Raw genomic sequence first — 26,133 nt, forward strand, 5'->3', positions numbered from 1 at the left:
GGTCCACAGGTGCAGGGTTGTTATATCAAAACACAGTGCCACTGAGGAGGCAGGGGAGCAGCTCTGTTAATGCCCAGCGCGTATCTGTGCTCTGTGTGGGTGAGCTCATTAACCCTCACCAGGCACATGCCCTTATCCCCCTTTTTTCCATAAAGGGAAAAACTAGGTGCTTTAACAGGATTAAGCAATCTATCTGATGACAAGTGTGACAGGTGGGACTGGGCTTGACGTCCAGGTTTGTGCGGCTCTGGACACACAGCAGTGAGCACGGTGCTACCTGCAGCCCAGGAGACGGTACAGAACGAGCAGGGGTGGCGGAGGCAAGGACGGAGCTGTCACATCGGGCCTTCGCTGCGCATGCCACACCAGGGGCCTGCACCTCTGCTCCCCCCGCCCCGCCAGGGGCTGTGTGAACGACTGTACCGAGCGGCATTGCTGGGCGTCTGCAGTGTTCACTTGTGCACCACTGTTTGGGGTCTTTCTCCGCTTCCCAAGTCTAAGACCGTAAGAAGGGGAGGCAGGCAGGAAGGAGAAAGGCAGGAGGCACTTCCAGGGTGGCTTCCGCCTCAGGACCGTGCTCCACTTCTGTCCTGACTCAGGGACTCGCAGCGACAGCAGGACGTGCGGACCCAGGCTGATGAGAACCGAGGCAGGAAGACTGACTTGTGTTCATTTTTTTTTAGATGAATGTGAAGAGGTGGAGCACCAGTGCCAGAAGACCATCCAGCAGCTGGAAACCATCCTGGGAGAGCCTCTCCAGAGCTACTTCTGAAACTCTGGGTTTGGGTATTTCATACTCTGTTCAGAGGTCAGACTGCTTTTTCATATCTTTATTCTGGGTGTTCAGGACCATATTACTTTTGGTGCCTTAACCCTACTTGGACTTCTTTACAAAATTCCCACCTGATTTGTGCGACCACAGAAGCCTTTCCTGCCAGTTGTACAGAACCTACCAAGAGTGAATGATACGTGGTATTTTTATACAGACTGCTGTGTTTGTTTCAGCGTTGATTATGTGTGTAGTGTGTGCTCAGTTGCTCAGTCTTTGGGACCCTTTGGATTGTAGCTCGTCGGGCTTCTCTTTCCATGGGATTCTTCAGGCAAGAATACTGGAGTGGGTTGCCATTTTCTCCTGCAAGGGATCTCCCCGACCCTGGGGATCGAACCCAGGTCTCCTGCATCGCAGGTGGATTCTTTTACCAATAAACCACTGGGGAAGCCCCAGCACTGATTACAGTCTCTTCTGATTGATGTTACTGTCACTATATACATGTTTAATGTTAGCATTCAAAGCTAACCTGCACTTGGACTGTAAAGCCTGAATGTTCGTGGTAAAGGAAAGCTTTTGTACATGGTGTCCATGTCAGGCATTTCACTCAAAGTAGCTCTTTACTTCAAGAAAATGAGTTATTCAGGACCCAACAAGAATGCTTTCAGCCCTGAAGCCATTGGATTTTTACTTTTCGTTCTGGGTGGATAACACTTCAGTCTTGTGTGTGCCCCATAGAGCAGGTCGTTCTGGAATGCATCGTCTACTCTGGACTATCTCTCCTTTATCCTTCAGTCTCTTGGGGGCAGGGTGGGGTGGTGGAGGCAATAGACTGTTTATAGAACCACCACACCCAATGATCCTACAAATAGCCAGGGCCTCAAAACAAAAGGAGCCCCTCCAGAGTTAGATGTGCTCACATTGGCAGTTAACCAAGAATTGAGGAAAAAAGTAAATAAAAGAATTATTTCAAGGCTTTAAAGTTCTCTTATCTCTATACCATGTCATGGTGAAGCTAGAAAGTGAACACTCAAGCAGAATTAAACAAATCTGCCTTTATTTTAAGACATTAATTGATGCCTTTTAAAATTTAAGGCATCTAAGAACTGTTCCATAGCTGTTAAAGTCTGAAAGCCCTTGATCTAATTTAATATAGAAATTTAGTGTGGAATTGTGACAAGCAGAAGGCTGGTTTGCATCTGGAGACAGAGCTTGCTAGGAGTGCGTATTCTCTTTAAGAAATGTCACAACAGGGTTTATTAATAAATGCTAATAGCTTATTTTCCAAAAACAAGATTTTATATTTACTCTATCAAAGAACTGACTTACTATTGTCCACATAAAAGGAAAATGTACTATGGTTTAAGACTTAAAACAAGGTAAGTGGGCTTTTCTTTTTTCCTAAGTGGGCCACAGTTTCTGCCAAGCTCTCTGATGTTCTTTTCTGAAGGAAAAAAATACCCTGGGGATTCTAGACCTTTCTTGCCTTGTACAGCTTTCCCAATATCCCCACCTCCACCATTTTTTTTTTTTTCAGTTTGGTGAGACTCAGCATAATAAAGTAACATGAAAAGATGGAAAAGAATAAGTGCTAGAAGTTTCCACACTGAGTACCTTTAGGAGTAAGATTGGTAATAGTATTTTCTGCAATATAGGGATACAAATAACACCTAACCACAAACTGTTACGAAAATAGCCCCAAATCCTGGCAGAATTCAGCCCAGCAATTTAACATGATGAAATGATGCGACTGATCTAGCCTTTTCTCTCCCCTCTCACAAACGTCTGAAATTCCCTGTAACAAGATCTGACCTGTAAGAATTCTACAAAGAACTTCTGCCAACTTGCTTCAAAGAATAATAGACAAAAATTACAGAAATGCAACAGTTTAACTTGCTGATACAGGTTTTGATTTTAATCACTAGAAGCAGAACAGTGTTTTGATCTCTGTCACTAACGACGATGGACCCGTCTCAGACGGGCAGAGGCAGTGCTGGTCTGTGCACTGACCAGGGACCGCATAAGCGAGCCTCTCCACCTCGGGTCTCGGCTGCTGTGTCTTACTTCTCTGAGAGGCCTGCTTCATAAACAGTCATCAGATCTAATCTTGACACTGCTTTGTCACCCACAGACGTTTTACAAATTGAGACGTCTCTTGTCTACCTTACACTCTGTAGAGTATGTGCATAGGAGACCTCTGGCTCACTCGAAACTCCAATATTCTAAAATATGCATTTACTGGTACAGACATCAGTGGCCTTGAGACTGACGTCAAGTTAATTTCAACATCATTTGGTTCAGTTTTGCTTTGCTTTTTGCCTTTATCTTTGTGCTGTGTTTAGATTTCATAGTGTTAAATCATTTGGTAATGCTTGCAACTAGCAGAGCTAGATATTTATCATGCTAAAGAAAATCTCCAGACATAAATCAACATCAGTCCTCCCAATTATGGGATACAATCAAACCCTGAGCCCGCACTGGAGGAAGTGTCGCCTGTAAATTTGTGTCCTTAGGTGATTAATAGAGTAATCCTTCTAAGTCCCTGGTGTGTGAGGGAGCAGCAGTGGCCCAGAGCTTGGCAGAACAGGGGAGGTATGTGCCCCACTGTGTGTCCCTGGCTCCCACCACACACGCAAAGGTAAGTGCTCAGTGCAGGCTGGCTTTCTCTGTTACCGTGGACACTTCCTAAACACTTGCTGAGCGCAAAGTAGGTTTGAAAGAGGCGGTCAAGGTGCAGAGGAGAGAGCAGGAGAGCCTGTTACAGCAACGGCTGTGACCACTGTCGCATCAGGCTTCTCACTCTGGGCTCGGCAAGGCGCGCGGCACGGACTGAGGATACCCAGCGGGACGTAAGGACTTAACAATGTATATAAAGCATGTCGTGACAGATGTGTTTTACCAAGGCCAGTGTTACAGAGGTCATGCTGTAGCTCAGCGTCGGCAGCCTTGTGTCAGCTACCAGCTCCGCACTTCCAGCAAGTGGATGTCCCCGTCGATCTCCAGCGTGTCGATTTTATTCAGCTCCTTAAATCTGTGCTTGTACTCCAGGCTGTGGACACCGTTTACCGCGACTTTGAATTCTCTCACGTCACAGTAAATTATCATCTGGAAGGAAAGCACACATGAGGGTTCCCCAGGCTTTAGAAGTTTTTGTGTCTTGCACACAGAATGTTAAAAAATAAACCATTTGGTTCTTCTCCCAGCCTGCCAGCGCTGACACCCTGCCATGGTTTCTAAGCTCTGATGAAAGTGTATCTGGTGGTGGCACTTTCTGTCTTGTCCCACTCAGGGAAGTGACTCGCACGTACCTGGAACCTCACTGTGGCCTGAGGCCCACTGGCCGCTCTGTCCCCTGCTCCTGCCCCGGCTCTCAGGGAAGTGGAAAGTCGCCCTCCTCGAGACACGTGGGAACTCAATCGAAGGAGAAGAGGGAGCTGCTTCGTGCCCACAGCCCAGGAACCCAGGGGCTTGGGTCCTCACCTCTCTGCCTCAAACTTGGGTTTGGGGCAGCTCAGAAAATATGGACCCCAGATCAGGGCACCTGGCAGGGACTGCACCGCTGCCTGGTGACTCGGACCCCCACCCCACTCAGCACACTGTTTCTCTAACGCTGGTCAAAGCTCCTTGTTCTGTGAGCCTCTGCATTCTGGCAGAGAGGCAGTTCAGAGTCATCACTGGTGTCAGCCCGTCAGCGCTAACAGAAGAGTCTGCTGTCCTTTACATCCCCCGTACACCTCAACCTTTTCCCCTGCTACCGTGTTCCTTGTGCCAGTCCGGCCACCCCCTCCGCCCCGTTTCCCCCCTCACTGCAGAGCCCCCTGGGGCGAGTCCACGGTTCTCCCCTCGCTCCCTGCCCCCACCCCAGAGGCAGACAGAGGCGCAAAGTCTGGATCCTCAAAGCAGCAAACTGAGTGTCTCTTTTCTTTCGATAGGACTAGTAGAAATGACTGCTGGGGGAGATTAGGAAGGGGGAAATTCCATGGATGATAGCAATAAGTGACACAGATGAAGGCAGAAGGCTGATGCAGAGAACTGGGGGAGCGCTCCGTGACTGGGGGTCCTGCGCTCACAACAATGGTGGAAACCCCAGTTTGAACCAGGCAGAAAGACTTCTCTGGTGACGGACACTTAACAGTCTCCACAGAGCAGAGGACACACCACCCCAACAGGCTCAGAAGGGAAAACGGCTCCTACGGGACCTCAGAGCACGTGAAGAGCCAGCATGTTACAAATGGGAGAATTTATTATTGTCCTCTTTCACATTAATGCAGTAGTCCCAAACTTGGGGCTCAAACTGGTCAAAAAAGAAGACACTAGTTCCCAGTCACCAACCACAAGGATCGACCTTCCAGAGCATCCACCGCTCCTTCAGTGAACCCACATCACCCACACACCCTGACATCTGCCAAGTCAGCAACCCCAGGGCTGCACTTCCCACCTCAGCGACTTGTCCATACGTCCACAACATCTGAAAAACGCAGTGTACCCACATCCTTCTGAATCCCAAACCAGTATCCATCACTTCCAGAGAACCTGTGCTTGGCTTACTTCTGTTACTTCACACACGCCAGGGCATGCCTTAGACTGGAACTTATTAATAAAACTAATGTCAGATTGCCACCTTATATTCAGCCTGATGTTCGTGCTTTCAGCAACTCTGAGGAGTCTGGCGAGCTCGAATTGTCCAGAGCACGTGACAGTTTAAAATGTGGAGGCATGACCGAAATCAGTGACCCTCAGTGACCACATGAGGAGTCAGTCACGTGAGCTAGTGAGGGTGCCCGGCCAACCACGCGGCATCCGACGCCTGGAGGCACACCTGGGGAGAGGCTGTGTTGTGAGACTCCACCTCTGGGGGCTCCAAGTCCTGATGGCCTAAATGTGTCTTTCTCTGAAGATACAGAAGCAGGATCGCTTGGAAGAAAGTGCTGCCTCCTCAGCTGCATGTCAACAAGACGACAGGGCAAGGAGGCTCAGCTCCCATGTCCTCGTGGTCACTTAGGGTTCAACATGTTACTCAGCCCTGAGACCAGGTTCCTGTTAAAATTCCTATTAACTAATAGGGGCTACACAGAAACTGTCATCATGAAAACACATGTCAAATAATTCCAATGTAAATAATGTGGCACTCGACTGGCTTGGCTGTTTATGCTGATTAACCTATGTTACAAAACGGCATTCAAAATAAGTCTCCAGCTAAACAAAACCACACACAAGCTCCACATATTAAGCTGTACTTGATCTAAATAGTGAAAGTCGCTCAGTCGTGTCTGACTTTTTTCGGCCCCATGGACAAAGTCCATGGAATTCTCCAGGCCAGAATACTGGAGTCGGTAGCCTTTCCCTTCTCCAGGGGATCTTTCCAACCCAGGGATCGAACCCAGGTCTCCCACACTGCAGGCGGATTCTGCACCAGCTGAGCCACAAGGGAATCCCAAGAAGACAACAGTGGGTAGCCTATCCCTTCTCCAGTGGATCTTCCCAACCCAGGAATCAACCAGGGTCTCCTGCATTGCAGGTGGAGTCTTACCAACTGATCTATGACGGAAGCCCAGGATGGACAATTTATCCTACCCCTGCCCCCAGGATTCTTTTTCCTATCTCGTTTTAAAAAAAGATAATCATCTCACCTCAAAGTACATCCCAGGACTAAAAGGGAAACAGGTAATATTTCTCTCTTCTTCTCCCCAGGCCTCCCGAAGAAAAGAATTTCTTACAAATGCTTTCATATTCAGGCGTGGGTTCAAGTGGAGAGCAATATCCTTGGATTTTCCTGATAGCAGATCAACAGTAAAGCTTTTGAGAGAATTAAAGAAAAAACTAATTAGCCAAGGAGAAGAGAGGGGTGCAGTTTTAACAATAAGAATTAAGCTGATGACACAGCACACGTAGACTCAGGACCCAGGAATGCCAGTGGAGGTGATCTTTAAAATTGTGAGTCAGTATACCATTGGTATAAATATGTTATTTGCAAAATAAAAATATGGAAAGCTTAAAGATCAGTGTTTAAGACTATAAATCCGATTGGGAAGAAATTAATGGGTTAGAATAAGTGACCCAAAAGACCACATCTGTCACGGGAATAGGGTCCCTCCAAAGTAGAAACACTAAACATTTACAAGTATCCTGTTCTTCAAAGTGTACTGTGTGTGCTCAGCCGTGTCTCTTTGCGACCCCTTGGACTGTAGCCCGCCAGGCTCCTCTGTCCATGGGATTCTCCAGGCAAGAACACTGGAGCAAGCTGCCATTTCCTTTTCCAGGGGATCTTCCCAACCCAGGGACTGAAGCTGAGCCTCATGTGGCCTGCAGTGGCAGGCAGGTTCTTTACCACTAGCGCCACCTGGGAAAATAGCTCTCACTTCAAACTTTCAGAACTCTGGACATCTCTGGAAAAGATTATAAAAGCAGGAATTCTTTAAGTCCCATGACGAGAGAAGTCCTGACAAAACTGATATGCTCTCATACGCTGCCCTGCAGTTCAAGGCAAGGGCGTGCCTTACGGACAAAAAGCCACCCTCCTGTGTAGCCACAAAAAGCCTAGGACTCTGCCACCAACTTATCCTTAGCAGTCTGCCTGCCTCTGGCTTTAACTGGCTTATTTCTCAAATGAAGCTTATGACGCTAGCCCGACTTGCACCTCACGAGACTGCTGTGACAGGGTTATAGCCGTAAGAGACACCCACGGCAGCATCTGCACTTTTACGGTCACTTAACGACACTGACCCTTTGGCGTTTGTATTTACTTCTCCTTTTATGACGACAGTCCGTCCAGGGCCCATGGAGGAGTTCAACCTTGCTACGAACGGCAGAGTCTGCAAAGAAACCCCAGTCAGTGCCAGGCGACCTCAGAAAGAGATCTCGGGGGAGAACTGGCTGAAGACACCGGGACATGTTTAAAGGCCGTGACCCTGTGACCCCCGCGAAGGGACAGATGAGTCTGCCTGGGTCCCAGGTGGGTCCCCGGCCGTTAGCACTGTGCCGGCTCCCAGCAGACTCTCCGAGAGGCTGTTTCAGACCATGAAGTGAATGGGTGTGGGGGGGGGAGCTGGGCCTCCCTGAGTGACACTCCCGCTGAGACGTCACCTCGGCTGGGGTCTGACGCGGGCTCTGTGTCCAGCCTGGAGGGGAGGCGGCCGAGGCGGGGGCAGTTACGGAAACACACTTGGGGCTCAGGGACCTGCTCTCCGTCCACGATACACAATGCCAGTGCCAAGTGGCTGCTTCGGGCTTGGACTGGGGGTGGAGGTTATGCGACTAGCTAACTAAAACTTAACTCGCTACACAGAATTAGGAAAATTTTGGCTCTTCAAACCTTTGACAAACAGTTGATAGGTAGTATTTTGGTGCAAGTCAAAGTGTGATTGGCTGGCGAACCTTTGCTCTTGGTGTAGACAGTTCTGGGGACGATTTTAGAAATGTCTCCTCTATTACTAGGCTGTAGGGAAACAGTTCTGCGATAAGGTATGGAATAAGTGAAGCTGTCTTCCAAGGTTTAAACTTCATCTCCTGGACACTCATAAAAAGGTTCCACATGTTATATAGCAAAAATACTTACAAGCTGTGACCCGCCAGACTTTTGTACCTATTGGAAAAGAAAGACAAAATGAGAATGTGTGACAGACAAGCAAGAAATAGACTGTGTAACATGAGCAATCATTTCCTGGTGGTACGACTGGGACAGCGGGGCCTCCCGGCCCTGGGCGGGGGGACAGGCAGGGGCCAGAGCTTTCTGAACACGAGCAGGGCGCTGCAGAGCCACGCAGGCTGGGGGCAGCCCGCCTGTCCTACTCATCGTCTCAGTTCCGTAACTCCTCCGTGCGCTAGGCATCTTCCAGAGGCCACACGTGGGGTCAGACATGGTTTACTTCTTTCCAGGGTGCGCCCCAGATGCTGAGATTAGAGTCTACTTATGAACGTGTCGAGATCGGTTAAGACCTCACTTTTCTCCACTAATAACAGCTAAAAGGTCTGAACTGCACTTGTTTCCATGGGGAACAAGTGGAAACGTGGAAGTTGTTTACTGATTCATTGGCTGTGCTCACTATGTATAAACACCTCCTGCCAGCCCTACTCAGCAGCTAAGAGTTCTTTGTACATTAAGATGGGTGGGGAGTGGTCAGATCACTGAGTCTAAACAGCAAGACTTAACGCAACCGGCACCCTGAGTACATGCCTCAATTTTCAACTTCCAGCATATTAATTATTAAAAATGTAAGTGTTCACATTAAAAACATGGTTTCATATTAAAAATGTAAGTGTTCATATTAAAAATGTTTTCATATTAAAAACATAACTTAAAAAAACTCAGCCTGCCTGCCACCTAGTTTACATGACAACTAAAAAGACATTTTTAGACATTTTTAAACTTTAAGAGATTTAATAATTACATTTTCTTTACTTATCCCTGTCTGTTCCAGAGTAGATCCTTGGGTACTTCCTAAATCCTGAAAAAAAGTTCAGATAATGTTTAACATCCATCAGAATTCTAAATATAATCTTCTTGACATATCAAAAAAATCATAAATGGTACTAAACATGAAAATATGGAAGTATCAAAAAATGCAGGCACATTAGCATTCTTCTCCTACTACCAAACTGACAAAAGTTGGAGGTAAGAAAAAGTGTGAAGACTGAGCGAATGTATACAGATCTTGAGACTGTAATTTGTTTTACTGTCTGTGGAGGGCAGGTTAGCAATTTCAAGTGGACATCCCACTGCTGGGAAACAGTTTTAGAGAGAACTACTCCACTGTACTCCCACGTCAAGGAAATACCCCCACTCCAGCTATAAAGGGTTGGTTGGCTGGTTGTGGTTATCACTTCAGGTTTTTTGTTAGAACCATGCTAGATTTGAGATCTACAGGCAGTAAGCTCTAGTCAATGATTAGCATCCTACTAGTCTGAATATTTACTTCTAAGAAATGAACACACTAGTGAGGGATATATTTACACTGTTTTCATCTCAACAGATGATGTTAGTTAAAGATGTTTCTTACCATTTCATCAGAAGACGCCACCAGAGGAGACCCCCATCCCCCCTCCCCCACCTCCTGTGGAAGGGCCCTCACCGAGCTGAAGCTGAAGCCCACAGAGTGAAGGATGACGCTGCCGTAAACACCCAGCGTGTCGATCCTCTCTGGGCTGATCCTGTGGGCATACAGCAGGGTGTGCTTTCCATTGACAGCCACCTGGACAAACGGAAAACAGCAGCCTCCTCCAATAAAGCACTTAATAAATGAATTTTATTAATTTATCCAAGTTTAAACCTGCTGACTCAGATTTAGGTTGAGACTTTTCCCCAGTGGTCTCCGCATGACACGTCTGACCAAACTGTGATGAAAGCACCCACAACTGGCAGCACTCTCAACTTCCTTGGAGTTCTTCATCTGACTGAACACCAGGGACACTCTCCAGACAGATCACGCATCTGTGAACGCATGACCACATCCCCGCGTGTAGCAGGCCTGTACATGAGACACCCTGGCTGCCCATGAGCCCTGGCAGAGACCTGCCCCACGACCTCATCACCCTGCTGTCCTGAGGACCAGACTCTGGAGACCACCCCGCACGAGGCCGGTGCTCCACACACATCTGGGTACTTTGCTGAATGAATGAACCTGGGCAAGTGACCCAAGCTCTCTGAAATTCCTATCCGTGAGCAGGAAGCACGCGCCCTCCAGACGCCGCTGCTGGGAGGAGATGACCCCCTCGTGAGACTGCAGCCAGTGCCTGACCAAGAGGGCACCAGTGCTCCGGGCTCCTCCTCCCTCCCTCCCAGATGCCAGGACACGTGTACGGAGTGTCGGGAAGACACGCAGAACACAACATGGTCTCTGACCTCAAGGAGCTGAAAATCCCATTGGAAGGCAAGAGAAATGCAGGGAAAAAAACCAAAGCACAACAGTACAGTCAGATGTTTAAAAAAAAGATACAGACACAAGGACTCCAACAGTAAGAGGGAGGGGTGGTAGGAGGGGGAGGTTCCGGGCAGGAGGGATGGTGGGAGCAGGCTCTGAAGGTCAGAGGAGTCTGCACCTCGGGTGGGACGTTTCCCTCTGTGCTGTCGAGTCTCTACTCTGCGAGGCTCCACAGGCTGGAGCAGCCTCGGGACCACACCCCACCTCTGCGCACACTAGGGATAAAGTGCTCGGCGGTCCTGATGACGCGTGGGCTTTCTAAGCTCCTCTGGTCAGAATCGCTGGATCCTATGGGACGAGGCACTGCAGGACAGAACCGACCACCCCCCTGGGCCCGACTCCAACGCCAGGATCCCGTCCGTCTGTCAGTTCAGACTCCCCCACACTCAGGGTTCTAGTGCCTGCAGTTAACCTTCCATCATCAGTGTAAGCCTGAGCCAGTTCAGAACGAACTCAGTCCCGCAAGGAGACAGTCCAGCAAAGATCCAGTCACACTGGACCTGCATGGCGACATCAGCAGGGACACAGGAGCCAGGCTGTGCCCACCTCACAGGAAGGTGCCCACCGTGCCTGCCTTCTGAGAAGAGTTAGAAAGCCAAACCCTTCCTCTGGGTTTAGGAGACGTAAGGGCGAGTTCACGCGTGCAGAGGGCTTCCCTCACCCTCACTGTCACGAGTGAGGAGTCAACCTCCACCCTCCAAAACCTGCCTGGAACTTCTCTTTCAGCACCATGATCACAATCTCGAACGACTTCTCTTTCTTGAAAGGCATGTCGTAGGTGATCTCCTCCCTGCCCCACTTCTCATTTCTCAGAGTGTTGCAGACAATGCAGTTGGCCCTTTTGAAGCGTGGATTGAAATGGAAGGCCACATCTGCTCGGGGTTTCACGCTGCTGCCACACTGCAGGTCCACCTGGAACCTGTGGAGGGAAGAGACGGGCCACGTGGGGACTCAGGAAGGCGGCCGCGTGGAAACCCAGGCCTGTTGACACCTGACCCACCCAGGGGGCCCAAACGGTCCAGAACAAGCACCTATTTACTGGCCTCCCTGCAGGAGGGCTGGCCCAGGGGTCCCAAGCTCTGCCAACAGGGTGGAAGGGAAGTATTCACAGAAAACTATAGGAAATGGCCTCAATAGTTGACATCTGTCTTCTGTCCACCCCGCCCCTTCCCCCCAAAAACCACATATGGACCCAGGCAGCTACACAAACAACGTGAGGACCAGAGTCCCAGCTTCCAGGAACCGTGAGAAAGAAGACATCACCCTGGGACCGCGGGTGCGGGCAGGAATGGGCTCCCGCCTGACAGCTCCATGGCCTGCCCTTCAGCCGTCTGGACTGTCCCCTTTAAAGGTAGCATTCACCTCTTACTTAAACCACTGTTACTCGGGCGTCAGTCATACAGAGCCAAGTCCAACTCCAGCTGATACAGCCTCATCCAGACTTTGTGCCCAAGGCAAGCATTACACAAAACCACCTGCGACAGGCCCAAAGAGATGCTGTGGGAAAGTTACACTGTAACTAGGCCACATCCTTGTCATCTGACCACAATTCCCTCCACTAGCTATGTTTCTAATTCTTTACAGTAAAGTCAGACTCACGGCAATAAAAAATCCAAATCACCTGTATTTCAGTTTTTCATTCCAGATTCCTCAGCACCTTGGCCAAGGCTGCGGTAAAAGCAAAATCAGCCTCAAGTCCCCTAATGGTCTCTCTGACGTTATTTTTTGTTGTCCCACAATCACAAAGATGCACTTTACTTGTGTTCTCATCTAATACCATGACTTTACCTGTCCGAGTCACTAGGAACATGCCCACGTAGTACAATCAAAGTTCCCGGCTCCAATTGCTCAGAAATGGTCCCAACATAGGGGATTACCTAGGAAAAATAATTTTAACAAATGTTCATTTACAAAATCAAAGGACTACACTCTTAAAGGCTGCACATGAATTTGCTCAGACCCTAGCATTTTTCCAAGTCCTCACTATTCAAACGGCTGTGTGGGAACAACATAGCTTGGAGACACAACACCTGCAAACCACTCTGGGTTCTTTAGAAACAGACATACTACTTACAGTACTTTTTATCTGGCTGGAGTGTGTGTGCATGCTCAGTTGTGTCCAGCTCTTTGTGGCCCTGTGGACTGTAGCCCACCAGGCTTTCTGCCCATGGAATTCTCCAGACAAGAATATTGGAGTGAGTGGCCATTTCCTCCTCCAGGGGATCTTCCCAACCCAGGGACTGAACCCGCGTCTCTTGCGTCTCCTGGCTTGGCAGGCGGATTCTTTACCACCTGAGCCACCTGGGAATATCTGGCAGAGGGTTGTATGAAATGCCACGCCTTGCTCCTGTTTTTCCTAAGGTTCCATGGATGATCCCAACATGATGGAGGCCGGGCCAGGCCCTACCCTAGCGCTGAAGAAGACAATGACAAGCACTCACTGCCTACAGAGGGCCTCCAAACTAAGCCGCTCCACCTTCCCTGGGACCAGGTGCCTTACCTTACCCGCTGGGCTCCCACACTGCGCCCCACATGGGAACCAGAGACCTTCACGTCTGAAGGACGCACTCAGGGTGCCTGTGGGTCTCTCAAGACTCAGCATCTACATACCTCGCCTGGTCCCGGGCGCAGGCCTGGGCCCTGACAGGAGGTCCCACACAGGATTCGGGTCTCCCACCTGCCCCTTCCTCACCTGGAACACAGCATTTTTGTCTGGGGCCTGACACAGGATCAGATCTTCTCACTCCCCTCCCCTGGGTGGCTCTACCATCCTCCCTGACCACTGGTTATGTGGCTGCGCCTCCTGCACCCCAACCACATCCCACTTCCACCTGGAGCCTCTGACCGACCGAGGCAAGCAGGCCAGACGCCAGCATGCCTTATACCGAGCTCACCTGGGTTATGACACCTATGCTAAAATTGACCAAGGGAGCTCTGATTGTCAAGAAGTAAGAAATAAAACAAAAGAGGCCATGTAATGCCACCTCAGACACAATCTCGGGTGTGAAGCCTTTTTCGGACTCTCTGGGCCAACTGAATCAGCCCTCTGTGAGGGTCATCATGGTACTTGTTACTCTGTTCCTGTGCAAACACATGCCTAGATTTTGAGCTGCATGGGGCAGGACCCAGCCATCATCTTTACACCCCCCAGGACAGAGGTCAGGCGATGATCCACAATCACTTGGTGAATGAATGAGCTCTCACCGTTCTGGAAAAAGGGTTCTGACAGGACTCACAAACGCAGAGGCGTGGCAACTAAACAGCTGCTGAGCAGTGTTGCTGCCTTAAGCAGTAAGACAAGCTATCACCAAAGCCAGTGACCATCTGGTGTCACAGCCATTGCTGGGGGCAGCGTGGGGGAGATGAACAGGGCAACAAACCAGAAAAGGAAAAATGTAACAGATGTGCAGAGCATGGCCACAGCCACACATCAGACTGGATGGTTTCTGTGTATAGAGAATGTGGAAGTCATCACTCCTCTCAGCCACAGCCAAGAATAAACAGCAGCATCTTTCATGATGTATATCTCTTAATAAAATGAGAACCATTTTTGTAACTTCAATTTTTTTTTTATATGTTCAACTTATATTTGGGCTTCCCAAGGTGGCTCAGAAGAACCCACCTGCCAATGCAGGAGACACAAGAGATGCAGGTATGATCCCTGGGTCCGGAAGATTCCGTGGAGGAAATGGCAACCCACTCTAGTATTCCTGCCTGGAGAATCCCATGAACAGAGGAGCCTGGCAGGCTACAGTCCAAAAAGTCGGACATGACTAGCAACTGAGCACAACTTATATTTATGCAGAATATTTAATAACACAGAACTGTTAGTAAAATAATTACCAGTGAGAAAGTAACCTACAAAACTCCATACAGTGTGGTCTTAACCAAAAGGAAAAAGAAAACACTAAAGAAATAAGCCAAAAATGTTACAACACTTTTCTTGAGGAATGAGATTTTAATTTTCTTCTTTATGTATTTGTATACTTTCCAGATTTATATAATAAGCATGTATAATGTTTATTACCACAGATTTTTTATTATATCAGTCTGAGAAACAACTGTGCTGCAAATTTGGGCAATTTGCTGTTTTCCATATTAATGCTTTCTATTTAGGAATGTACCCTGATTTATATTAATATCACTGCTGCTGCTGCTCAGTCGTGTCTGACTCTTTGTGCCCCATGGACTGTAGCCTGCCAGGCTCCACTGTCCATGGGATTTTCTAGGTAAGAATAGTGGAGTGAGTTGCCATTTCCTCCTCCAGGGGATACTCCCAACCCAGGAATGAACTGGGGTCTCCTGCATTGCAGGCAGATTCTTTACCTGCTTAGCCATCAGCAATACTCAACTTTTTTGGACCATGTGAAGGAAACAAAAGCCCCTCAGCCCACTTACTCCCTCACAAACAGGCTCCTGTGGAAAGGGAGAAAGGTGCTGTTTTCAAGGCAACTCCAAGCTTTGAGGCTTTGATGTTTCACAAATAATTTACATAAAACAGTACAATGTAGATCTGAACACACTGGAGACAGTATCATAAACTTAAGCCTTACTCAGGTTTGGCATTAACCTGCCTGAACATCCCAGCTGATTCATATGCTTTGCCTTTTTTGTGTCATTTATCAGATGTCTGCTCTACACCAGGGTCGGGTCAGGCAGCCTGCAGCTGGAAAGAAGTATGAGTTCCATCTATCCGGGAGGAGCTGAAGATACAGTTGGGAAGAAGTCAGATACCCTCGGAAAGATGATTAGTGGAAACGTGACACTCTGTTCAGCTGTTCAAATCGGAACCTCCTTCCAGCTGGGAAACCCTCTATGTTATGAACACGAGCCCTCATCCAAACTGTGACGAAGGCATATGATGCAGATCTGTCCGTCGGCACCCCCAGTTCAGACTCTAAGCTAGAAGCCATGACAAGCAGCAGCCAGGATCCTGCAGCGCTCGCTCCGGCCGAGGCGGGCAGCAGCTCCACCGGGGTCAGAGGCAGCAGTGGCGGGCGCGGCGGCCCTGCCAGGGCACAGAGGACCGTGTTGGTCACTGCGGAGAACAGCCCTGAGCCCGGCGTGGGCTGCTGCCTGTGATGACATCGTTGACAAGACTGGTCCTTTGGTCCAGCCTGCTGACATCACTTAATTCCTTTTCTGCTCAAATTAGCGGCTGGTTTCTGTTTTTGCAACTACCAGCCCTGGCCAAGTCAACATCTAAAAAAATGGGGCAGGAAGGAAGTGTTGAATAAATGCTTCAGAAAAATGTATAAAGAGCTGTAACTGAGGTGGCCACAGCTGATGAGTGTGGTATGATGTGACCTGGGGAAAAAGTATGGTTAGGCAGAAAGGAGAAGGAAGCCAGTTCCGGTAGAAATGTCCAGTTACAAAGGCAGAGAGGCAGGGAAAGACAAAACTTGTCTGGGAGACGGTAAACAGTAAGGGAGCAGTTAAAGACAAGAGTTAGAGTCAGACTTTAGAATAACAAGACAAAAGTGGGGGTTGGAACAACAACCCAGTGGGAGTAAAATAAACTGTCGGGCAGAGTATCTGGGAGGCTGCCTGGCAGTAAGCAAGACGGCACAGAGAGATAAGAACGTGATCCTCGCTGATGGCAGCAGACGCTGAGGGGGTGGGGGCGGGAGAAGATAAACACTTTGAGCTATATCAAAGAAAACTGTCCATTTGGGGCCACCACCTAAAATGGTCAAACTGTGGAAGAAACAGATTTCAGAAGGAAGAGGATGACTTAAGTTGTGCACACCCGTAGTGTGAGAGGTTGGCAAGACACCTAAGCGGAAATACACTGAAAGGAGTGGGAGACTCAGGACCAATATGAAGTGAGTGGCCAAGACTCAGAAGTCAGAGAAGAGATGATGACTTAATAAAATGAGAGGTACTAGACAAGCTGAGAGAGGAAGTCAGGAGCAAAGTCTCAATGGTGGTCAGTTACGGGGTGTGCGGCATCAACACAGCAGACCTGGCGGCTGGCTTTGAAAGGCCTCCTTCCAAGGAACTTGGATCTGGAGACAGCACCCACCACCCTAACTGAGAAGGGTGGGTTACCCACCTCAACTATTTGTGCGAACATGATTTATGCTCAACACCTGCTTTCCTGCTGGGAGTCTGGAGTTTTGGTAGCTGCTAGGCAGATGCTATCTACACAACATCTCTCAATAAAGACCCTGGGTGGTGAGTCTCTAATGAGCTTCCCTAGAGGAGAAAATTTCACACATGTCACAGCTAGCTGCTGGGAGATTTAAGTCCATCCTGTGTGACACCCCTGGCAGGATACCCTTGAAATCCTGTACCGATTTCCCCTGGACTTCGCTCCATGTGCCTTTCCCCTTTGTGGTTTTTGTTCTACATCCTTTCACTGGGACACATCACAGCCACAGGTATGACTGAGCTGGTGAATCATTATGACTGAGGGTATGTGGGAGACTTCGATGCAGGGAGTGAGAAGGATCTGACAGAGCAGGGCAGTCATGTCAAGGAAGTCAATTTCAAAAAGGGAATGTCTCTAACATTGAAAAATAAGGAAGACCTCACCCCTGCCTCCACCAAAAGATAATGAAATGTATATCATACTCTCTGACATAGTGATTCTGCTTTTATAGACTTCTCTTGTAAAATACTAGCACATGTGCACAAAGATGCACCTCTAAGGATGTACACTACAGCCCTGGATAGTCATAAATAGATCTAGCCCTTTAACAGGGGGCTGGTTAAGTAAGTCACAGTACATCCACACAGTGGGCAAATTATGTAGCCACTAAAATAAGTGAGTAAACTCTATGCTGATACCTCCAAAATGTGTTAAATGGAAAAAAGCACGGTATAGCACAGTTTATCCAGTATGATGCATGCATGTAAAGAAACAGAATATACAAAAGGTGATACACACAACATATGTTCACTCCTGGATATTCACATATAGTCTCAGGAAGGATATAAAAAAACCTGGTAGAAAACAGTTAGTTTTAGGGAGGGTAAGTAAGCACCAAGGTAGAAGGAAAATTTATGTTTTAATGAAATCCTTAAATACTGCTTGAATTTTAAAAACATTGTACATATCTTTTCTTTGTATTTTTAACATAACAATAAGGAAAAGTCATTTGAATTTGAAATAAATGAATTTAAAATTTTGAAGACAGATTAACTTCAAACTGCTGGGGGCTTGGCAGCATGGAAGGACACTGAAAGAAATGGACATCCACAAAAGGGAAGCTGGTTCGGAAAGGAAGATGAGAGTTTTGTTTTGAACTCACAGTCCTGAAGGGCTGGCAGGCATCTAAGTGAGCTGGAGGTCACAGAACTATATACAAACTGTACACATATTCAAAAGGCGATCAGTCAACACAGAAATAGATGAAGCACAGGCTGGAATCAAGATTTCAGGGAGAAATATCAATAACCTCAGATATGCAGATGACACCACCCTTATGGCAGAAAGCGAAGAGGAACTAAAGAGCCTCTTGATGAAAGTGAAAGAGAAGAGTGAAAAACTCAACATTCAAAAAACAAAGATCATGGCATCCGGTCCCATCACTTTATGGCAAACAGATGGGGAAACAGAAACAGTGACAGACTTTCTTTTCTCGGGCTCCAAAATCACTGCAGATGGTGACTGCAGCCATGAAATTAAAAGACACTTACTCCTTGGAAGAAAGGCTATGACAAACTGAGACAGCATATTAAAAAGCAGAGACATTACTTTACCAACAAAGGTCCGTCTAGTCAAGGCTGTGGTTTTTCCAGTGGTCATGTATGGATGTGAGAGTTGGACCATAAAGAAAGCTGAGCGCTAAAGAATTGATGCTTTTGAACTGTGGTGTTGGAGAAGACTCTTGAGAGTCCCTTGGACTGCAAGGAGATCAAACCATGTGTCAGTTGCTTAGTCATGTCCGACTCTTTGTGACCCCATGGACAGTAGTCCGCCAGGCTCTCCTGTCCATGGAATTCTCTAGGCAAGAATAGTGGAGTGGGTTGCCATTTCCTTCTCCAGGGGATCTTCCTGACCCAGGGATCGGACCCAGGTCTCCTGTATTGCAGGCAGATTCTTTACCATCTTATAAAGAAGTCCCTGAGATCAAACCAGTCAATCCTAAAGAAAATCAGTGCTGAGTATTCACTGGAAGGACTGATGCTGAAGCTGAAACTCCAATACTTTGGCCACCTGATGCAAACAACTGACTCATTGGAAAAGACCCTGATGCTGGGAAAGACTGAAGGCAGGAGAAGGGGACGATAGAGGAGGAGATGGTTGGATGGCATCACCGACTTGATGGACATGAGTTTGAGCAAGCTTAGGGAGTTGGTGACGGACAGGGAAGCCTGGCCCCACGCAGTCCATGGGGTCACAAAGAGCTGGACACGACTGAGTGAAATGAAAAGACAGCAAAGAAATAAAGAGAGACACTGAAGACAAGAGTGGTAAAAAGACAAGAAAGAAATGAAACTTAAGAGTTAAAAACTCAAGAGGGCAGGGAGGAATCCATTAGGAGCTTGGGATTAACATATACACACTACTATTTACAAAATAGATAATCAATAAGGACCTACTATATAGCACAGGGAACTCCACTCAGCACTCTGTGATTAGCTACATGGGAAAAGAATCTGAAAATGAATGGATATGTGTATACTTACAACTGAATCACTGTGCTGTACACCTAAAATTAACACAACCCTGTAAATCACCAATATGCCAATATAAACTTGGAATTTAAAAAAAACTAGGATTCAGAAAAAAAAAATCAAAATGCAGAGTCATGGTGCAGAAATCAAGACAGCAGAAATCTATTGTCTCAGGAAGGAAGTTAGCAAAAGACAAGGGAACAAACACAGGAATGATCTTCAGAGAGTAAAAAGAAAATTTTATCGTTTTGTGGGTTTTTTTGTTTTTCATTTATTTTTATTAGTTGGAGGCTAATTACTTTACAATACTGTAGTGTTTTTTGCCATACATTGACATGAATCAGCCGTGGATTTACATGTGTTCCCCATCCCAAACCCCCCTCCCATCCGTTTTGTGTTTTAAGGTTAAACTGCAAGGTAGAAAGGGAGGTCCTTAGAATACTAAGGAAAAAAGAATCAGTGTAGAAGTAAGGTTCCTAAGGAAATTGGAATCATGAGCTTTTCAGGGGGGGATTAATATTAGCAAATGGCTTGTTAACTAAAAGCGAGAACCAACTGGATTAATTTCTGAATAACTTCTCAGCTCACACCTGATCACATCCTAAAACCTCTATAAACAACAATAATAAAATATTTAAGTAGATTATTGAGCTGCCGAACAGATTTCACTGAAAGAACTTCTGGTATGAAGACACTGTTGTCCAAATTACTCACTCAATTTCAGTGGAAAGAAAAGTGAGCCGGACTTTCTTAAGTCTTGGAATTCTAGCAACTGAACTTGTCAATGAAATATACTAAATAGGAAAAAAATTATACAGGCCAGTTATACAACTGACTTAATCTTTTCCAAGAGTGAATATGAACAGAATTTGTCTACCACAATTTTTAAATATATTTTAAGTCATTTTTATTGAACTGATTTTAATTACACTGTTTTAGCTGGTGGCAGCTGCCCCAAACCAAGACAAAGCCCTTGTGAAGGCTATTCAACATCCTCAAAGTAATCCAGTTTGTTTTTGTATTTGGAATATATTGTTAAAATAGTTATACTTTTGAAATTATATAATCAAGCAAACAATGCAGACAAGAGTGGTGGCCAAAATGTTCATTTGGGTTTCTCCATAACATGGAAAAACCTGAATGAACTTTTGCATCAAGTCAATATATTATTCAAAAAGACATGCATTTCGTTAAAAAATAATTTTGAAAGAAGCTTCAGCTTTATTATTGACACATTCTGTACTTCATGCTCTTAAAGTAAGAAATGCCCTAAAACTAACTCTATGTTTTTTTGCTGATATGAATGAATAGAATTCACATCAGCAGGAACTGAAATTTAACATATAAGAGACAACACATGTGGACCAAAACGTTAGAAACGTCAAGAGATAAAAAGAAAGATGGCAGTTCTGTGTCTTCACGAGGCTTAATGAAGAGTATAGTAGAAACTCCATAAACACTTTCCGGTTGAGTGAACTGATCACTAAGGAAATACCCAGAATGCAGGAAGATATCTACTCTGGAAACACGCTGTCATGAACCATTCTCAGAACAGCACCAGGAATCCTGCAGCATCTGTTCCAAGTGCCCTGTCCTCAGGAAATGAAATGTCAGCTGATTTTTTTTTCAACTCTGTAGTTGAGGGTGCTAACCCCAGAAACCACAGCAAACATCAGGATCTCAGGTTATAAAATTTTGTTTTCTAAATAACACTCAAATAAGGTGTCTCTGTGATGATGCAGGGCAGAGTTGAACTTTAACCGACCATCCATCCCTCCTGGCTTGAGCAAGGGTTACACTTCAGTTCCCCTTGGCAGGGAGAATATTTCTTTTTTTTCTTTCAATCTTTACAGAAAGTCAAGTCTACAACTTTGAGATGTTTTTAATTCTTGAGATGCACAAAATCTTTTAAAATGTCTAGCTGACTTCAAGTTCAGCAAGTGTTCCTTTTTAAACCTACTAGAAGTGAAGGCTATTTCTTCTGAAACTGACTTTGCTTTATATGGTGGTTGTACCTCATTCTTACACAATGACAGTAAACCTTAGGGGGGAATAAAGAGCTAGAGCTACAAAGTAAATAAAAAACTGAACTCACTTACACTAATAAGACTGGCTGAAGGTCTTACTTGAAGGACTCTTACCAGGAGTCTCCTACAGAGGGTTTACCACAAAAAAAAACAAACAAGCAAGCAGCAACTCTGTCTTAGACCTAAATTCAAGATTCAGCTTTGGACAAATGGAAACTAGACATTTCTAAAGATTCTCACACCATATGAACTGAAACCAGTTCATCACTGAAATTTCTAGCAATTACATTCAGGAGTTCCTGGACTGGCCTGAGGCTCACACAAGACTATTAGTTTTTCTCCTTCTCCATCTCACCACTGGCTTTGAACATTCCCCTGCTCAAGTAACATGCAGGATTTGAAAGGCAGAGGGAAAGCTGAGAAATGAACTTCTCATGAACAGGTCTAGTGAAAAAAGAAAATGAAAACGTGTACAGAAAGAAATCCATTCCCTCTGAAAATTACGTCTTATGATGGTCTGAGCCTTCTTCCCACCACGATCAGAGTGGCTTCCCCATCACTCTCCCTGTGTTCTTTATTCACGGCACGTCTCGTCACCTTGTACAGCCGACCTCTGAACAACACAGGTTTGAACTGCGCAGGTCTGAATCCACTTACACTTGGATTTTTTTTTTTTTTTTTTTTCAGTAAGTACGTGCTATCTAATTGGCGGTTGGCTGAATTCCCAGATGCAGAATTGTGGGTACTGAGAGGAGAGCTGAATATTGAATTTAAGCATCTGTGGGGCTGCAAAGGCTGGAAATGCTTTTTAGTCAACACCCACTGCAGTTCCATCACATAGCAGGTGTTCTATTTATGTTTACTGAACTTTACTTCTGCCCCCACCCACCACCTGCAATGAAGAATTATTTGTTGTTGTTCAGTCGCTAAGTCGTGTCCCGATTCTTTACACTGCAGCATGCCAGGCTCCTCTGTCCTCCACTATCTCCCAGATAATTACTAGGTTGGCCAAAAACTTACATTTGAGTTTTCCCGTAAGATGTTACTGAAAAACCTGAACTAACTTTCCAGCCAATCCGATATTACTCTTTGGACTTGCTCTCAACACTGCCACAGGCAAAAAGTGATTGTGGAGATCAGTTACCGGGTTATAGATGACATTCTGTAGATTGTTTAAGGACATCATTCTTTTCCACCTTATTGTTGACTGGGCTCTCTTCCGGTACGGTCTAAGATTTTAAATACGTTTCACTTAAAGAATTCCCAGATTGAAGCTGAGGCACGTGCCCTATGTAAAATCAAAAGGGAAAGAAAAATAAGCATACACCATTTTTCTTCATATTATAACTATTTTTAAATATATAAATTATTTTACTGATATTTATCAAATAACAGGATGCTATTACAATCAAAGATCTGACTCCAACTCTTATCAAATGTACTCTACTAACTAATTTTGTATTATGAGGACAGGACATATTAATTTAAAAAATACATCTGTAGAACATTTTTAACTTGGAAACGTTATTAAAAATACTTATTACTGGGAGTTCCCAGTGGCCTAGTGGCTTTCACTGCTGTGGCCCAGGTTCAATCCCTGGTTAAGGAACCGGGATCCCACAAGCTGTGTGGCACAGCCAAAAGAAACAAAAACTTACTATTAAAATACTGAACCAAATAGCAGGAAATACTCCTATACAATCATCAGAGACCTTCACTTCAATTTTCTCACCTGTACAATGAGAATATAACAGTATTCACCTCATAGGTTTGTTCTACGGATTAAATGAATAAATAAAACAATGGAACAGCACACGCTTTAGAAGTTTTACATATTGTTAACAGTAGAAGGGAATGCTCTTCCTCCTCCAAATTAAACAAGTTGAAAGAAAAAAAAAATCCAATGCCTCAAATATTAACTTCCCTGTGGCTTAGAAAAAAAGTGGGGTGTGGAGCATAAGCCACAGTTTTCAAGATAAAGGGACCCATCAGGGAAGACCTGAAGATGAAGGAGAACTAAAAGAGAAACAAAACTAAAGCTTCCGACATTTTACTTCCACTAATTCTATCATTATACCAAAGGGAAATACACACTGATCACATCTATCACTTTGAATCTATTAAGAAAAAAAAATTGCACTTTCAACGCTGGATGTAATAAACTGAGTAGTTATGTTAAATTACATCAAGAGAGATTTTGCAGGTGAAATTACAGTTACAAATCAGCTGATGTCAAGACAGGGAGATTGTCCTCGATTATCTAGCGGGCCCCATGTAATTACATGAGCCCTTAATAAAGAAGGAAGCCAGAGAGATGTGGTAGAAGAAGAAATCGGAGATGTGAAGCATGAGAATTCAACACGATTGCTGGCATTTGAGAGGGAGTGTAGGTGGGCACACAAGAAAACTGTAAGAAAGAAACTCCGAAAACAAACTCAAGTATCCTGGAAGTGGGCTCTTTCCGAGAGAATAGAGCCCAAACTGCAAAACACCTGCACTTAGCTTGTGACACCCTAATCACCTAACTTAGCTAGTAACACTCATCCTGGTCCCCCTAAGTTCTGATCAAAGATCTGTAAGAAATAAGTGGGTGTAATCAAAACATCAAGTTTTATGCCCTAAATATATACAATTTCTATTTGTCACATATACCCCAATTCCCCAGAAATTAAAAACAAAAACAAAACTATCCCTCCTGGTTTATAAATGTGACCGCAATCTATTAACTTACTACGTTAGTCAAAAATCTCAAAACTTTTTGTTTTGCTCCATCAAACTCGGGAAGTATCAACAAGACCAAAAAAGAAAGGATACAGAGATTCCACGGCCACATTCAGAATTTACTTGTGACCAGAGAGTGATCCAATTTAAGCCATAGGCCCGTGTGAAACCAATCATTCCCGGAAACATCCATAGGCACGAGTCCTGCTGTAATTAATGAACACTTGGTTCGCATCCCAAGAAGCCATCATGATGCTGAAGCAGCTAAAGGACTTGCGTTCCCTAACGTTTAATCCTGCAGTCAGTGACTCTGCATCTCACAAAAAGCGTCTTCAGAGTCAGGGAGGACCACGGAGGTCTGTCATTCAACTTGAGGAGCCCGTCATTCAAAACACTGGGAAGGAAACGACCCCGATCCCACCGAGTGAAGGCGGCGCTCGGCCCCAGGCGGGGAGGTCGCTGGTGCGAAGGCAGTCCCGATGGAGGGGGTGGTCAGCAGTGGGGTCAGTGCCGGGGGCCCGGGGGCCGCGACCCGGGACCACGACTCATCCTTGGGGCGCCGCGCGCCGGGCAGTGCCCGCCGCCCAGCCGGATCCTCCGCGGTGACGACACGCGAGACGGGGAGACGGGGAGACGGGAGCCAGTCCCACCGTCTGACTCTGACGCGGGGCCAGAAACGCCCGGCCCCTGTTCGGCCGGCGCACCCCCCACAGCGAGAGGCCCCCACGACTCACCCCGGGACTGGCGTCGCAGGCGCTGAGCGTTGGCAGTTGTCGCTCCGCCGCGGCACGTCGTCCGCGTTCCCGGCCGGCGCGCGCGGGCGGCGACCGGAAGTGCGAGGAGTCAGTCCGCCGCCATTTCCCGGTGCGCGCGCCCCGGGCGTCGCCGTCGGCCTCGCGTCTGCGTCCGGGTGGCGCTCGCGGCTCCGCTGAGCTGGGGGCCCGGCGCGTTGCTGCCGGCCACCGGGCTGAGCCTCATGCACAGCCTGGGGACTCGGAGCGCGACCGGCTTGCTGCGGGACGAGCAGAGAGGGAGGGGCAGAGTGTGTTTCCAAAATGCCCAGACTCTTTTCTGCAGTCGGGACTGACGGGCCGGGAAGTGCGGAAGAGAGGGAAGACCACCTGCTCCCTCCGCCCGCTTGTCCCCGGCCTCCAGCGCCGGTGTGGACGCACACAGGCCCCCCTGGGCCCGGCGAGGGCCCCCTCCACGCGGACGGAGGGGAGGCGTCTCTGACCTTCCCTGCTCGCGCGGGTCAACCGGCTAGGTGCCAGGTATTTATTTTTCTAGGTTTGCTTCCTTGTCTGCCTGGGGTCAGAGTCCAGCCAGTGCAAAGAAAGATAACCTGATCTGGAAGCACCCCGTTTGGGGCCACACCTTCGGGTGTAAGTAAAATGATGGGGAAATGGGTTCAGTGGAGTTGGACTTCGTCCAGTCTGGAGCCGCCAAACATTTACTCTAACTTGGACTTAAGTCACTGCGGCTTCTCCGCCAGTTTTGTGTTGCCGTTTTCTCAGTTTTATCAGGACTTCCCCGAGGAATATGTCAGCAGTACAAAGCCCGGTTCTGAGCACGGTAGGTGTTCAGAAATAACCAACTTTCCTGTCCAGGGCCCATACTGACTGCCAGTTTGACCTGCTGGCTGTAAAGAAACGTCAGCGACAGGCACAAAGTTACGTAAGCTACCTTGAACACGTGGTCCACATTGTTTTCTGATAGGGATCATGAAGTTCTTATCTTCCTACTTGTCTCTGCTTGACTTTTATCCAGGTTTCCTTTGAAAGGCAGGTTTTGCTGTCCCTGCTCTGGACTTTCTGCTCTGTATCTTTGGGCTTTATTATTTTTTATTTAAATTGAGAAATTCATTACACACTCCATACCATTGGACTCACATTCTAATTCCCTATTACGTTTCTCTCTTCCTATTCATTTTCCAAGTTTGCTTCACTCTTCAGGATTCAACTTCAGAAGTTGAATTTAACCTTTAACACACACTACCTGGAATTTGTACTTAGCCTTGTTCGATCTATTCAACACGGATTTAAATCGAGAAGAGGAAATTGTCCTGTATATTCCC

General features: G+C 46.7%; 2 protein-coding genes across 6 annotated transcripts in view; one reads left to right on the forward strand and one right to left on the reverse strand.

Annotated features, from left to right (window-relative positions):
* The window catches only part of HEATR1 (HEAT repeat containing 1), a 47,601-nt gene extending 46,373 nt beyond the window's left edge, over positions 1–1,228 (forward strand). For both annotated transcript variants that reach the window (XM_043477020.1, XM_043477021.1), the window contains exon 45: positions 684–1,228. In XM_043477020.1, the coding sequence (XP_043332955.1) occupies positions 684–772 (89 nt within the window). In that variant the 3' untranslated portion in view covers positions 773–1,228. The remainder of the gene's footprint in view (positions 1–683) is intronic.
* Positions 1,229–1,809: 581 nt separating this feature from the next.
* Positions 1,810–25,066, reverse strand: LGALS8 (galectin 8). Of its 4 annotated transcripts, XM_043477026.1 has the most exons (11): positions 24,070–24,484; positions 22,483–22,626; positions 12,475–12,563; positions 11,395–11,605; positions 9,838–9,957; positions 9,157–9,213; positions 8,325–8,351; positions 8,082–8,204; positions 7,493–7,581; positions 6,400–6,565; positions 1,810–3,874 (listed from the first exon to the last, which is right to left on the reverse strand). In XM_043477026.1, exons 2-11 carry the CDS (start codon positions 22,522–22,524, stop codon positions 3,725–3,727), a joined length of 1,074 nt encoding a protein of 357 aa, XP_043332961.1. In that variant the 5' UTR covers positions 22,525–22,626; positions 24,070–24,484; the 3' UTR covers positions 1,810–3,724. The 4 variants fall into 4 exon arrangements, with proteins under 4 accessions (XP_043332961.1, XP_043332958.1, XP_043332960.1 ...); XM_043477023.1 differs by lacking the exons at positions 8,082–8,204; positions 24,070–24,484 and adding an exon at positions 24,794–25,066; XM_043477025.1 differs by lacking the exon at positions 8,082–8,204 and having other exon boundaries at positions 24,183–24,484.
* Positions 25,067–26,133: the final 1,067 nt, after the last annotated feature.

This window comes from Cervus canadensis, chromosome 8 (genome assembly GCF_019320065.1).
Source record: "Cervus canadensis isolate Bull #8, Minnesota chromosome 8, ASM1932006v1, whole genome shotgun sequence".
Taxonomy (NCBI): domain Eukaryota; kingdom Metazoa; phylum Chordata; class Mammalia; order Artiodactyla; family Cervidae; genus Cervus; species Cervus canadensis.